The 15,477-nt window shown below is 40.8% G+C and overlaps 1 protein-coding gene across 2 annotated transcripts in view; it reads left to right on the top strand.

Annotated features, from left to right (window-relative positions):
• Window positions 1-15,477, top strand: part of LOC146619496 (leucine-rich repeat and fibronectin type III domain-containing protein 1-like protein) — a 47,843-nt gene that overhangs the window by 15,138 nt on the left and 17,228 nt on the right. For both annotated transcript variants that reach the window (XM_085370438.1, XM_085370437.1), the window contains exons 5-6: window positions 4,939-5,151; window positions 5,574-5,884. In XM_085370438.1, coding sequence (XP_085226564.1) covers window positions 4,939-5,151; window positions 5,574-5,884 — 524 coding nt within the window. The remainder of the gene's footprint in view (window positions 1-4,938; window positions 5,152-5,573; window positions 5,885-15,477) is intronic.

Here is a 15,477-nt window from a genome sequence, read left to right as displayed (position 1 = left end):
AACAAACTCACTACTGTTGGTAATAGATTCTAGAGTCTAAATTATAAGAATGCATTTTTTTGATAACAGTCTGAAGTGTATACTCATGGAGGGCATACTTAATGAGCTCCAAGTCACCATTACCCTTAATTCAAACCAAAAATATATACTTTTAAATATTCATTGTGTAATTCAGTGTTTTTGGTGCCTTGAACCATTAAACCACAGAGCAAAATTTGATTTTCTGCTGCTTTAACTGAAGCCCTCAGTGGAGACATAATCACGTTCTTTCTCAAGGACATATCAGCAGGCCAGACGGTTGGTGTCACAGCGGAGTGAACCTTCTGCTGAAAGTGTGGAGTCATGGAGTTAGGTCTGCAAAAATGCATTAGAAAGACTGAGTTTCATTATATTATATGATAGAGGAAAAGTTTAGGCTTATGTTCTAGCAAAAACCCAGGATATGGTTTATTGAGCCACAGTGATGAAGCACAGAGTAAAATGAGGCCACGAGAGGCAAAACTAAAACAGATGGATCCCAATATTTGTTTTTTATCCATATACATGTATTATTATTGGTTTATTTAACAGAGACACCACACATTAGATAAACATTACAGCGACTGTGGCGACAAAGCTATTTTTCATCCCTGGAGAGTCCCTGGAGACTTGTTACAAAGGCAAACCAATGCAATAGAACAAAAGCTTTTTTTTAAAATAAAATATAAACAGGCAGAAAAATAAAAGATGTTAACTCTAACAGTGCCTACATAACATCAGAAATCTTTCTACTTTTACAATGAACACATCTCTGTCATTTAGTATGTTTGCAGTCCCGATCATTTTCCCAACAAAGTCAGCTTTCTCTTGTTAGCCTTGTTATATTTAACACTGTGATATGTTAGAAAACTGCAATAGCTCACTGCAGCACGCTCAGTTTCTCCTGAAAGTAAAACTGTAAAAATAATCACTATTTAAGCAAGCATATGAACTGTGCCATTATCATCACCGACGTATGTATTATTGCACATTTATATACTTCTACTACTTTTCACAGTAAATCATAAAAGAGAAATGCTGAGCTGAATCATCCTTCTAAAATCAAGCATGCTTTATATATTAATATATAGATATTAGGGGTGCAACGATATTCGTATCGATATTGAACCGTTCGATACAGTCCTTTCGGTTTGGTACGCATATGTACAATACAACATTTGTAATTTATTTTATCAATTTTCCTTCTGACGATGCTGTCTGTGTTGAGCGCTCAGTGAATCTGTGTTCGACTACTCCGCCTAGGCTGCACTGTCGAGCGCAGATCCACTGAGCGCTCAACACAGACAGCATAGTCAGAAGGAAGAGCGCAGGGCAAGCTAGCGAGACAGAAGTTAAGCTCTTCTTGCAACAGGCAAATTGAACGTCATTCAGATCTGGCGTTTGGAATTATTTTGGTTTTCATGTGACGTATGACCCTGAAGGTAAGCGAGTCATGGACTAAAGTAAAACAGTATGTTGGATGTGCCATGCAATGCTCAATTACATGGGTGTGAACTAGTGTGTTAGCGCAGTTAGCTCGTTAACGTGTTAGCCGTCTAGCCCCATGCACTGAGCGATGCGGTAGCTCGTTAACGGAGATTTGCCGTGTTGTGGCGTTAAGGTCATTTCAATGAGATTAACCTGAAAGCACTAGTGGGAACACAACGAATATGACTGCACATTTACGCCGACATCATCCTAGTGCAAAGACAAAAACAACAAGCATGCTACTAACTTTAGCTGAGTCATTTAGACAGCTGTTAGCACATGATTCTCCTTATGCTGCTGAGAATATAGCCCAGAAGAAGCGGATAGTATAGCTTTTATTTTGGAAAGAGACATTTCTCTGTAATAAACTCTCTTTTCCAAAGATGAGTGATTCCTCAATCAGATACAGGGCTCGCAATATCGCTAGCCTGACGTCCTGGAGCTAGCGATTTTTTCAGTCGGGCTACCAAAATCTATCTCTTCCCTGCCCGTCGGGCTATTGTAGGAAAAATATATGTCAATGCTTTTGCATTCTTTCAGAAATGTAGCTGGGTAATTATGTCATTGGCATCGGTGAGCCACTGTCAATATGTGACATATTGAAGTCGCGTTTGAATTTGCGCTTGTTTTTTTGCTTTCACTTTGCAATCGTGCAAACTGTGTATAGAGAGCGACAGCACTGATCTGTGAGTGATGATAATTTGTGCACCAATTCCTCTGACATCGTCTTATTAATCGTTAGCTTACTATGCAAACATGACAAGTGAAATCTCCCGCAGCAAGCTTAAACATGTGAGAGGTTGATCGCGCAGAGAATCGCTGAGCTTATGTGAGTGCCTGTGTAAAAGCATTTCAGTTCTGCTGAGCCAAATAAGACAGGTCAGGGTGAAGAAGTGACAGCCAAAGAAAAGCTTACCACAAAACGGAGAAGTTATGACAAATCAGACTATGAGGCAAAAAGAAAGTGCAGCTTCATGGTTTCATGGACAAAAGAATTTCTGTGGCTGCAATATGACGAGCTAAATAACCAGGGCTGCACATAAGTGGTCCGCAGGTGCGCATTCGCTGTCAAAATAAAAAACACGCACAAGGGTTAGGGTTAAATTTAAAAACTGTACTTTTGAGTTAAAATATTTATAATTTTAATAAATGACAAATTAAAAAGGCATGAACATTTTTTTGTATCGAAAAAATATCGAACCGTGACACCAAAGTATCGAACCGAACCGTGAATTTTGTGTATCGTTGCACCCCTAATAGATATATATACAACAGGTTCTCATCCCAAAACGTAACACACAACACAGCCAATGTCGTATTCAGAAACATGAGAACCATTTGGAATGAATCTACACATGTACATTTATTTTACTTTCTCATTGTGAATCGCTTTGGAAAACACTATTTAATGATTAATGTTAGGGATAAGGTTATGGTTGTGGTTAGGATTAAGATTAGGGTTAAAAACACGGCTGGAACATGTGTTACTGCCGGGGAGTCATTCTATTGGATTCCATCCACACTGGCGCGTATCATAGGATGCAGAAGGTTACCTTTGGCGTTTTTATGGGACGCCTCGGGGCGTGACAAATCGTCAGTATGTTACGCGTTGGGAGTAAGAACGGTTTCATATATAAATATGATTTCAAATACAAAAACATACTTTTACCAAAAGCTTGAGATTGTTTGTATCCTCGTTCGAGGTGGATTGGTTCATTTTGAGCATCAAATTTTACTGTCGTCTTGTCAGTTTGGCAGATTTGTTGTTGTTGATGTGACATATCTTACAGTCTAAACTTCAGCAGAGGAACGAAAAGAAATGTGGAAGTAAAAAGTGGGTTAGGATTAAGGTTAGGGTGTTTTGTAAAAAGTACATAACACAATGTGCCATGCACATCTCTGGCTGAAAACACTGCAGATTGCATTAAAAGTTGACTTTACAGAGCCACAAACAGCAGCTGTTGAAACTCAAACTCGAGATTTTAGTGTAGTGTAATTTTTGGGCATGTACCCGGCAAAAGAACTGCTGTGATGTCATTGGTGTATGAGAACACAGGCATCCATGACCGTTTGTAGTCTTTCTACTCACTTCACGTATACATTTTGAGCTAAGAAGAAGACAGAAGACAAGAGTATTTCTACACTAACACCTGACTTTAATATCTACAACTTGAAAGGCCATAATACTACAATTTTTTTCTCTTTCATGTTTGTATATTAATGCATTAATATCATATTATAAAAGGCAGAAAAAAAACAATAAAAAGCAGATCTGCTGTTGCTGCTGGTGTTAAAACTAAGCACACCAGATTAAAAAAAACAATAAAAGTTTAAGTTGTTCCCTTAAAGTGGCTGATACCAAGCACTTTTTTTACCTGGATAATAGTGGAGGTGCACTTTGAGGTGAAGATAGGATTAACTGGTATCATTTTAAAGAGGATGATGTAGAGACCTTTGATTCAGGTGCTGTATGATAACTCTTAAGAGGATTAGCCTCGTGAAGAGGTTTGTCCAGAGACCACTGTGTCACCAAAGTGAGTGGGCATATTAATACTCAGAGAGTTAATAGCCTCTTTGCCATTGCAAGAACAAAAAACCCTCCACAGTTTCCAACAAAGGTCAGACATCAGCAGTCGGTCAGCAAGGGAATTCCTGCTTTGGCATCAGCTCGGCTGCTCTTTCCATCTGCTCTGTTTCTTGACTGATGCTTAAATATTCTCGGACAACAAGGGGGAGTTGGTACTAGTTGAATTTAGTGGGACAAACAGGATATTTTGTTTATCCACTTCTGTAAGGCAAGTGAACGAGTATTCATACTAGTTTTCATTCAAGGCCCTGACTTCACATTCTCCTACTTTCACACTTTCACATGCTCACGCTGGGAAACAACCCAATTCAATCAGTCTTTTACTCTGAGATTCACAGAAGCAATTGAGGGTCAAAATGTAATACAGGACTGAAAGGCCCTAGTGGTTTATTTGACGCTCCAGCCCAGCGGTCATCAGGTCAGCAATCATCTCTGCTGGTAAAAAAAGACCCTGAAAAAGGTTCGGAGACTTGCTGAGTAGTAGGAATGATGAGTAAGCCCCGATAAGCCTCGGCTGCCCCTCCTTGGCCTCGCAGTAATACTCCACCAGGGTTTTGGTTGGCTTAGGTGCCAGTGGGTGGGTTTTAAATAATGCAAGGGCTGAGAAACTCTGAGATCTCTTAATCTTAATGTGCAAACAACCAAACTCCTTCTGTATTCTGCTGTTGGAAGAATGCACTGCTGGTGTTAGCAGAAGCAGAAAAAAATTATTGTTTTTCATGAAAAGATGCACTTTAATCCCACTGGATACATTTCACCTGTTCCATCTGTTGTTTACCGATTTAGCTGTATCTATCTAACAATTACATTTCTGGATAAATGAGAGTTCATGTCTCCCCTCATAGGAGGAGTTTGTTTGTGAGCCACCAATGATAACGCGCCACACCTCCAAGATGTTTGTAATGGAGGGTCAGGAAGTCAGCCTGCGATGCAAGTCCATCGGTGACCCTGAGCCGTCAACACACTGGGTCAGTCCAGATGGGAAGTTGATTGGAAACACATCGAGAACAATCTGCTACGAGAATGGTTCCCTTGACATTCTCAAGGCCTCCGTCAAGGTAGAGAAGCACTTTCATTTTCAAGGAATATAGATATGCAAGGGTTTATTATAAATGTGCTAGATTAATGCTGCATCAGTAAGTGTAACTGGCTCTGGTGCCTTCATTTTGCAGAATAGTAACTCATTTAAAATTGGTTTGATACAAGATTGTCACTAAACAAGCTATTTTTGTTCAAGCCTGTTAAAAAACAAACAAATCGTGGTTTGTAAATTTAAATTTGTACGATGTGCATTTTGGTAGATATATATATCAAACAGCTTTTACTAAAACAACCTATTTATTCATTTATTGAAGAAAACGTACATTACTATATGAAAACAAAATAACTATAAAAATAATGTTCATTATAATTTGGATTTATGAGGTTGATAATTTGGATAAATGTTGGCTTTTTTCTTATCTTTTTAAATGATTTCTAGGATTCTGGAAAGTTCACCTGTATAGCGTCCAATGCTGCCGGGGAGGCCACTGCTCCTGTCGAGTTAGTCGTGAACCCTTCTCCACACTTTGACCCCAAGCTGGACCCTGACCCGGGGCCTTCAGACATCCCTACGTCCATCAAATCCAATATCAGCGGAGGCCAGGCCCGCTCTGACCAGCACAGGGTCAGCGTGTCGGATCTGACGTCCAGCTCTGCCACCATTAGATGGCCTCCACAGAACCACATACCAGGAGTGCGCATGTACCAGATCCAGTACAACAGTTCCACAGATGATATACTCATATACAGGTAAGAAAAATATAGCGGATGGGTGGATGGGTGGGTGGATGGGTGGATGGGTGGGTGGATGGATGGATGGCTGGATGGCTGGATGGATGGGTGGATGGGTGGATGGATGGATGGATGGGTGGGTGGGTGGATGGATGGATGGATGGATGGGTGGGTGGGTGGGTGGGTGGATGGGTGAGTAGGTGTTACTGTGTTTATTACTGCCTTGCACTGAAATACCTTGAACTGGGAAATAAAGCAGTCCAGTGTAGAAACCCCAGTGGAGTCTTTGTGTCTGCTGCCCCTACATCATCAGCTCCTTTTGGACTACAGGTTGGTCACAGGACGTCATGGAAACCTTGTGACCTCAGTTCAGTTGTTTTGTTAATCTTTTACACATAGCAAATTGGCACCATTCCTACAATCAAACAACAACATTTGCACAGATTTACCAGCATATGTTCCTTGAATATAGTTTGTTGTATTAGGGATTATGTCTGTCTGTCAGGCTGATGTGCTCATTCAGGGTTCTAGTTCTTAGTTCTAGTTTTTTTGATGCTATCCTTCCAGAGGCCTGGTTCCAAAGACATGCATGGGTCTCATGGCACTGTGCAAACTTGTTCTGTTGCTCTTGATGAAGGAACAACTTAAACTTAAACCTTTTCACCTTGTTAGTGGTGTGTACTAAGCTAACCAGGGTCTCTTCTGCAGGGTCTTGCAACTTTAGTTAGGAGACTTTCATGGTGTCTGTTTGGAGAGTACAACGTCAAGAGATCTTAGCGTGGCCAGGTCACACAAGGCCACACGCTTTAAGATCAGAGCAGTGGAAGACCTGCTTTCTCACCTCAGAGGTGAAAGTAGAAAGCAAAAGAAAAATGAAGCAACTGGGATTTTGTCAACCTGGAGTTGGAGGGTGGGCAATCGGCTGTGAGGTCAGTTTCTTGATCACAAATATGCAAATTGTCATAACCATTGATTTTCATTTGCCTTTCTGTGAGTCCATCTGCTTTTTTTGACGGCACCAATATCCACTTTATAAATTTTACTCCAGGGTGATACCTCCTGTCACCATACTGCTTGCATACCGTGTATCCAGCAATTTTTCTCATTGCAGAAAGGTGGTTGCTTCTGGACTCCCAGGGTGCCAAGGTAACACTGTAGGCATGAGGCATGAGATTGCAAGTATGATGCGGTTCAGCTGTTGTATAGCTAGAAGTCATGTGTGAAGTACTGCATATGGCGGTCTCTGTGTGGTAGTAGCTAAAATTTCTTCTAAGAGAGTGTATGACATGTTGTTTTGTTCATGTTTTGATGTGTAAGTTGACAGAGTGGTGAGTTTGCTAAGTAATTGTGTTTATGTGCACTCTCACCGCTTCATTCTGCTGTTTGTGTTTGTGCTACAAGCCACAAGTAAGGGCAGAAAGTGAGAGCGATTTCTCTTCTGTCTGACTGCTCAAAACACACATCATCCCTGAGTGGGCAGTTATAAGCATGTTCTCCGCCATGTTGGAGGCTGTTCAGGGTGTGGGGAAGTGAGCGGCTCACTGAGAAATAAAGAGGGAGTAAACTGAGAAACTGATTTGGATTCAGGCAGCAGATATCAGATCAGCACTTTAGCTAACATTTCAGTTGGAGGGTGTAATGACATTGTCACAATAAGTGGTATTAATTTGGTCCTTAATCCATTTCCTGGAGGATTCAAATGTAGACAGAAAAAAAAACCCAGCGTAGGGCAAACAACTGCTAATAAAGACATTCACGCAAGGGTCTTTATGGAGAAGTGTGGCTCCTCAGCGTGATTCAGTCATCAGACAGGTGTAGACAAAGGGGGGGAAGTGATAATGGAAGATAAGATGAAGTCAGACTCATCCTGCTGGGAAATCAGGAAGCCGCAGCAGCCAGCAGAGCTGCAAACCCCAACGTGGAAAAAATGTAGGCTATCAAACATTTTTTACTATTTTTGTATAACGAAAAATGTCTTTGTGAAAGAGTCAGTGTAACTGCAGATGGAAAACAAGTCCTGCTACAATAGTTATATTTTAGCAATGTAAACTAGACATGAATAGTGAAATGGTAATGAATGAATCTATGTAATGCATTTTTTGTAACACTGTGGAAAAAGGCAAATAAGCAGCCCATCCTCGATGATGGAATCTTTATCACCAGATGTGGTTTTCTTAGGGAGTTTTCGGCTTTTGAGTGTTGGCCGGCTTAAAGCCCACAATTCTGAGTGACCACCGGCTGATCCCATTAGCCACTTAGCCAGTGTGGTCACCTAGCAACATCATCCAGAATACATAATTGAGGGTCATTATAAAACATTTCCAGGGGTGACAGATGACAGTTTGAAATGTGGCCGCAGCCTTAATTCTCATTTTAACCAGACACTAATGACATGAATGTGACAATTTTCAAGCCTACAAATGGAGGGAGCACTTTTAGCATCCAAACGCATAATTTCAGATTGAACTGTGGGGGTGATGTGATCATTTTCCCCATGACCAGGACAGCATTGTGCTCACAGCTGAGCGCTAAAGCCAGGCAGGTTGATGTCAGCAGGCTAAACGAGATGCCACAGCCCACTCAAACAGATTGATTTCTTTTTATCTCCACCCACAAGAGAACTGCAGTATATAATAATGACTCAAAACATTGTAATCTGTTATTTCTTTGACTCTAATTAATTAATTTAATATCTTTGTGAGTAACTTCTAAAACTGTTGCTATTGTGATTGTAGATGTATCGAGTTACAAAAACAATATAGTCAGAGAACCATCATGGATTGTGTTATGCATTAAACTTTATTTATTAAACTTTTATTTAGTCTTAAATTCACAATAACCATTGTTATTAATATATCCATGAGTGGAATTTATCAGTTGAACATAACAGTGTATGTCATAAATATAGACTGCAGAAATGCACACCATCTGTGCAACATCATCCACTAGGTCGTGAAATTCTGCTTTGAGGATTCAAATTTTGTTTCTATTTTTTTTTCTTTTAAAGAAATATTTGCAAATTGTGTCATATGAAAGCAAAAATATCTACACAGACTTTAGGCACAATTAACTACATATCGAATGAATGATGAATTTTTATAGTTGGGCTGCTGCTTTCCTTCTTAGTTTAAAATCATGCAAAAAACAAATATATATAAGAAAAGAGAAAATGACTTCTAACAATTGTCTAGACAGACAGATCAAGCTGGAAAGAAGCTGATGGATGAAGAAAACAGAAGAGCAGAGGATGGCTGCAGGAAAGAGCAGAGAACTAAGAAGGAGGAAGAGTGGACAGGTGGTTGGTACAGATGACATACCTGTGAAGGTATATGTAGGAAGGAGGGCAGTAAACTTTCACCAGATTGCTTAACACGATGTTGGAGAGGTCACAATTGTGTGAATTATGTGTACATGTATGAGGACAGCGAGACAATGGTGAGGTAGGAGTGACAGATGGGCTTAAGGTGGCAGTGGGGTTACATCCGGGAGCAGCTACAAGCTCTAGAGGTTGTGATAAGTTTTAATACTTGCAGTCAACCAGGATGTATTAGACAAGGAAGGCTAAATATGGAGCTAACAGGTAGGAGTAAAATAGGAAGACCACAAAGAAGATGTATGCAAGAACTGGAAAAGGGCATGCAGGGGGCTGATTTAATAGAGGAGGATGCTAGAGATGGGGTGAGATGGAGGCAAATGATTTGCAGTGGTAACCCTTAAGGGAGCAGCTGGAAGTAGAAGAGTCTGATGAACGAAAAAGGGAAGAAAGAAGGGACTGTTCAGCATGACATCGTGCCTGACTTCACTGTTAGCTACACAAAAGCAAAGAATCATAAGAGTCAATTAGTTCATTAGCACCATTTTTGATGGAGTTGTCTGTAGCAGTGCGCTGTGGACAGGTGGTATTTGTTTCCTGTGTATTTTCTGAGTTTCTAGTATTTATAGCAGGTACAGCTGGGCCCTCTCCGCTCTTAACGTTCCCTCTGCTGTGGCAGCCTGAAGGCACAGAGATGCAGCCTTCTTGTGTTTTAAAGGTCAACAATTTGATTCTCTGGCTCGTTGGGGAAAATCTTAGCAGGGAAGTAAAAGAAAATTGCTCTCCTGCTTTTAGGCCAACTGTTGTTTTTCTCTTGAGCTCGGCATTCAGAGCCTACAGTTGTTGAGTGGAGCCGGCAGCAGATTTACATGCAAGAGGGTGTAAAGAAGTGAAGAACTTTCTCTGTTCAGTTTTAACACTAAGAGTTTTTAAAGCAGCCAAATAATCATTTACTATCATCAAATCAAGTGTTTTGATACATTATATCTGAAAAGGTTATGAACGTTACAATGTAACATTACAGATAACATGCCTAATAATGCTATATGTGAAGGTACTGAATCTAAATTTACACATACTCCATGATGAATATGAATCACGAATGTGCTTTGCTCCAATATATAACCAGATAAAGTTCACATATAATGTTGTTTTGAAGCAGAAATAAGCAGGCAGACTGTAAATGTGTTTCCTGTTTCACTTAAGTGTTTTTTTACTTCATCGAGTTGTTTCATTGGGTTTAGGTGCACAAATCTCCATACAGGTGCATCATGGGATGGATACCAAGTAGGTTTTCTTTCTGTTTCATTTACACCCTAATATGACAGATATATGCACAGCCACAATGAAATACTCTGATTATTGTTACAATGAAATATGAAGTCAGTGTTCCCTTTCTGATCTGTTTTAGAGTCCATGACAGAAGTATAAGCACCAATTCCAGCTACAGTGGCAGTACTTATACTTTTGACTTTATGTGCAAAACATTTTATAACTCAACTGGAGCTCTCCAGCAGAGTTATTGGCCTCTCCACTCTGTGCACTGTAATAGGAGAGACTTATGACGCCCACTCTGCCCTTTCTGGCCTGCCTCTGCAGTCTGGCTTCAGTCTTTACAGACACCGCCAGTCAGAGCAGCTTCAGCTGCTGTTCATCATCTCCCACAGCAGCACTTACTCTGCTCTGCAGCACTTCAGATCTGTTGTTGTAATCGCTGTCACTCACGACCTCTTATTGGCTGAACACCAATGAGTCAGTTATAGATTCAATGTAAAAATAAGAGCAAACTATGAATGCACAACTAAAGCAGCAATAAAAATGCTGAATCTATTACCAAAGTGCAAGTTGTGCAAGCTACTGTGTATGCATGCCATGTGTTGGGTTTAGATTTTATTATTGTCATTTGTATTAGGAAACATTTAACCATATATTCTTAGAGGTGTATAATCAATTGTGTAGTGATAAGTTGTGTGATCTTTAACAGGCTACAGAGGCTTGGTGTGTATTCCACTAGAATGCACACCTACATCCTGGGAGCATGGGAAGAGGTCGCATCTTGTCTTAATTGTTTTATGGTAGGATTAACGTAGCTACGTCTGTTCTAGTCTAAGTGCTTTTCTGTTTAGATGAACTGCTGGACTTCCTCACCGGGGGGAGTCTACCCTCTTCCTGACCAAGGATGTTTGACCCTTTGATCAGCAGTAAAACACACACACACACACACACACACACACACACACACACACACACACACACACACACACACACACACACACACACACACACAGTATTCTTTGTTCACATGTATACCTATGTAAGATGCTATATGTTAATGACCCTATGCATATTCATGTAACCACAATAAAAGGAGTGCTATGGGGAGCCTGGCTGAGAGTCTGATGGTGGTCAAGTGGTGGAACGACGCTTGGCTCCAGCCAGGTCTCCCTCATGCATGAGTAACCAGAGAACTTTGGTGCCTTGAGTCTTGCTTTTTGCTGTGTAGCAGATTGTCCTTAACGTTCCAGCGAATAGGTTTATGCTACAAACCTATCACCATGTGTGTTAATTTAGATACATAATTTTCTTTGTTCATCAATGATTAGTGGCTTTAAACACAATACTTTTAAGTTAGAAAACCACCACATCATCCTCCAAAGTGGCTTCTTGACCAAACCTGCCAACAAGCATGGAACCCTCCCTTATCCCTCACCCCGACAGTATCTCTCTGATTCAACAGAAAACAAATCTGCTGTTGCTGTGATGCAGAAAACTGTGGTTAGGTAGTTCAACAGGTTAGAAATAAATAAATGAGTCTTTCCTTTTGGATTCCAACATAGAAAGCTATGTTAAATAGATCTGTTCAGTAGTCTGAAGGGAATGAATGATGTGACGAGCAGGATGCACGAGCAGACAGGACGCAAAACCGAAATCTTTTATGATAGCACGTGCTAAAGAGTTGAGCCTCACACAGGACAAGTAAAGAAAATAGTACAGAGTTTTGCAGAATTAGCAGTTAGCTCCATTTATCTGCTTAAAATTCATATTGCTGTGAACTGTTTTGAATTAAAGGAAGTAATGTGAGTGAACTTCCCCTTAACTTGGGCCCATCTCACCCTTAACCTTAACCAGTTCTATCTTATAACTAGTTGTGTCTTACAATGTGTAACATGACCCAGACCTCCTCCTGAAACCTTTTATTTTCTTTTATAATCTGTCCTATAGATATGTAAGCCTCAGTAACCACACACTAACAATTCATATCACGCTTTCGTTGTTGATCCTTTTATCTTGAAAAGTGAGATTCTTCATCACCTCATAGCTTCACAGTATATTTGAAAAAGTATGGCTCAAGATTGGCTGCCTGAATAACATGTCTCATTTCTACCACTGTGAGTTTCATAAAAAAGCCTTAAAGTGTCTCAGAACGACTACAGTGAACTTTGCTCCTCCTCTGCAGACTGAACTGACAGAGGCAGAGCAGCCAGGCAGGAATGCACGGACATCATGGCCACAATTATGACAGGTCCTCAGCTAACACAAGAGATTTTCTTCAGTTTATGGACCGCAAATACGAACTGCAGCATCAGCAAAAGTATTGATTTCTGCACACCTTCAGTAAGACTACCTGCACTGCCGAGTTTCATCTCTCTGCCTCCAGTTAGATTCTACTTTTTCCCCTATTTTCTGTCAAATTTGATTCAAGGACACCTCTACCTACCTTTTCTGAGCACTCATTAAAAACTGCCCTCACACTCGCAAAGTCTCTATGCAGTCAGCCTTCCCACAAAGGGCTTATCCTAATTGTGCATAGCCCTTTTCTAACCTTTATCTTTCTAAGGAAAGTCAGTGGGAGCATGCCTGCTGTCGTTCACTGGCCTGCTTCATATTCACATTTGGGAACTGCCCAAAATTGCTGAACAGCATTAACTCCAGTCAGCCAGTTGTGGAGCAGCAGCTCTGGAGTTCATCGTGGAAGTTGTCGAGCGATGGTGGAAGAAAGGAGGGGTTAGTCATTGATTTTCCCAGCCACTGATCTACACTTCCAAAGCCGCCAGCTGTTCCCTTTAGGCTTCTGCTGCCCTATCATAATGGCATGACAAATGGGCCAATGAAAAATGTAGAAGTTCAGTAAAATTCAGTGACCATCATTGCAGTTATCATTGCTGCCCATGCCACAGGGAGCACAGTTCACCCGAACAAATTATGCATTACAAAAATGGTGCTGCACCCCTCAGCTTTTCCAATTTTTTTTTCTATGCTTTTAAAAGGATGTTAAAAAGTTCACCAGATTTGTTTTTTCTTACATCGAGCAGCTCTCTGTGGAACACAGGCCCTCGTCTTCTTTGGTAAACCAGTTTAACTCTGAGCTACAGCAGCATAGTAGTAACATGAGGGACTGACTTCAGCCCACACTGCAATAAAAGAAGAAGGAAAAGATGCACAAAAAAGAGCGATCAAGACTAAATATTACAAAGTTTATCCACAGTAATATAATTCTGCATAAAACTATATAACTATATGACTATAACAGTACAACCGTGGTTCAAGGGGTTGGGAATCTCATCTGGTAACCGAAAGGTTGCCGGTTCGATCCACAGCTCTGTTTGTCTTGGTCGTTGTGTCCTTGGGCAAGACACTTCACCTACCGCCTACTGGTGATGGCCAGAGGGCCCGATGGCACGATATGGCAGCCTCGTTTCTGTCAGCTGTGGCTACAACTGTAGCTGCCTCCACCAGTGTGTGAATGTGAGAGTGAATGAATAGTGGAATTGTAAAGCGCTTTGAGGGTCTTAAAAAGTACCATATAAATGCAATCCATTATTATTATTACAAAGAGGGCAAAACTGAAAAGAGATGTTTCCCTGATCATCATCATGGAGCAGAGGAATCCTCTTGCAACAAATTTAGTGCAATACTGAGGGAATATACTGGGAATATCCAGTGAGGCCTAGACTAGAGACCTGTTTACTCAAGGCTAGTAACAAACTGGGGACCTCTGTGTATTTTAGTGTAGCCTGGCTAAATTAACCAGCCCAGAACACAGATTATCTTTGGGGTTCTTTTAATCTGAATGATAAAGTAAGTGCTCAGAAGAAAATAACAAGGTTGTAAAAATAAAGAAATAAAATTGTTACAGACAGCTCCTATCCAGTAACAGCTTTGTGCTCTGGTAACCCACTGCTACTGCAGGTTATTTCCCCAACTTTATCAGCATCTGGAACTCAAGGACATCTAGCGTCATTTCGTGTCTGATATAAACCCAAACATAAATAAAACAAAACTTAGCAGTGCAAAGATAACTGTAGTGGCTTCTCAGTGCATTAATCCAGCAGAAAACGGAATATGGATCCCTCTGAGACGAACGGCGAAGTTGGTGGCAGCCACTCCTGGTGCCTTAACTGTTGCACACTTTGCGTTCAAAACAGATCACGCAGCGGAAAAAAAAGGCATTGCACACCCACATAAAACCAATGCAAGCTAGCACTCGGGCATGTCTCCGTAGATCCCCATGATCCCTTCCGCTCTCAGAGGTACCCCAAAAGAAAAACAGCGCCATCCAGTGGCATGTCCCATAATATTGAACTTCCACCCGGCTACATTAGTAACCTTCTCGTGGGTCTGTGTTTTGTTCGCAGGATAATCTCTTTTGCTCAGAATTACTGACATCTATGGTTGGAAGCTAAAAGTTCAAACATTTGTTCAGGCTTCTGTGTATTTACAGGCAGTGTGAGGATATGATGATCTGCGCCTTGCTGATCCCACAGGTCGGGACAAGTACAGTATATAAAGAGACGAGACAACGAGACTCCAGTTCCATTCAGTGCAAAAGAACAACAATAAATATAGGAAGAGTAAGAATGAATTTATATACACTTTGAGGTATGTATAATCTCAATTTACAATTGAGATTTAAAGTGACTTTGAAGTGGTTTAAAATCCAACATAGCAGCTTTACAATCTCGTCCTTCTTCCAGATCTCTCTTTCCTTCAGGTTGTGTCCTTGCTCATGAGTCTCCACGAGCGACTGCAAAGGGGAATCCTTGGGTGTGAAAATATTATCTATCGATAATCACTCCATCCTCCTGTCAAAATGTGGTCACTTCTGATTGGCTGCCATGTAAGCAGTTAAGTGCCAGCCAAAATGTGACCTTGATAGCTTTAAAGGCAGAGCTGAGATGCAATGGATGAGACCACTGTGGGCGCTTCCCCCTGTTATATACAGTCTGGTGTTTATAATCAAAAGAAGCCTTTGATTTGGATCGGAGATTTGAGATTGATGTCTGTGATCTGGACAAAC

The sequence above is a fragment of the Diplotaxodon limnothrissa genome, linkage group LG14 (assembly GCF_057381915.1).
Source record: "Diplotaxodon limnothrissa isolate DT_005_m linkage group LG14, D_limnothrissa_male_GT1.1, whole genome shotgun sequence".
Lineage (NCBI taxonomy): Eukaryota > Metazoa > Chordata > Actinopteri > Cichliformes > Cichlidae > Diplotaxodon > Diplotaxodon limnothrissa.
The sequence above is the reverse complement of the archived record's forward strand: the minus strand, read 5'-3'. Positions and strand labels throughout refer to the sequence as shown.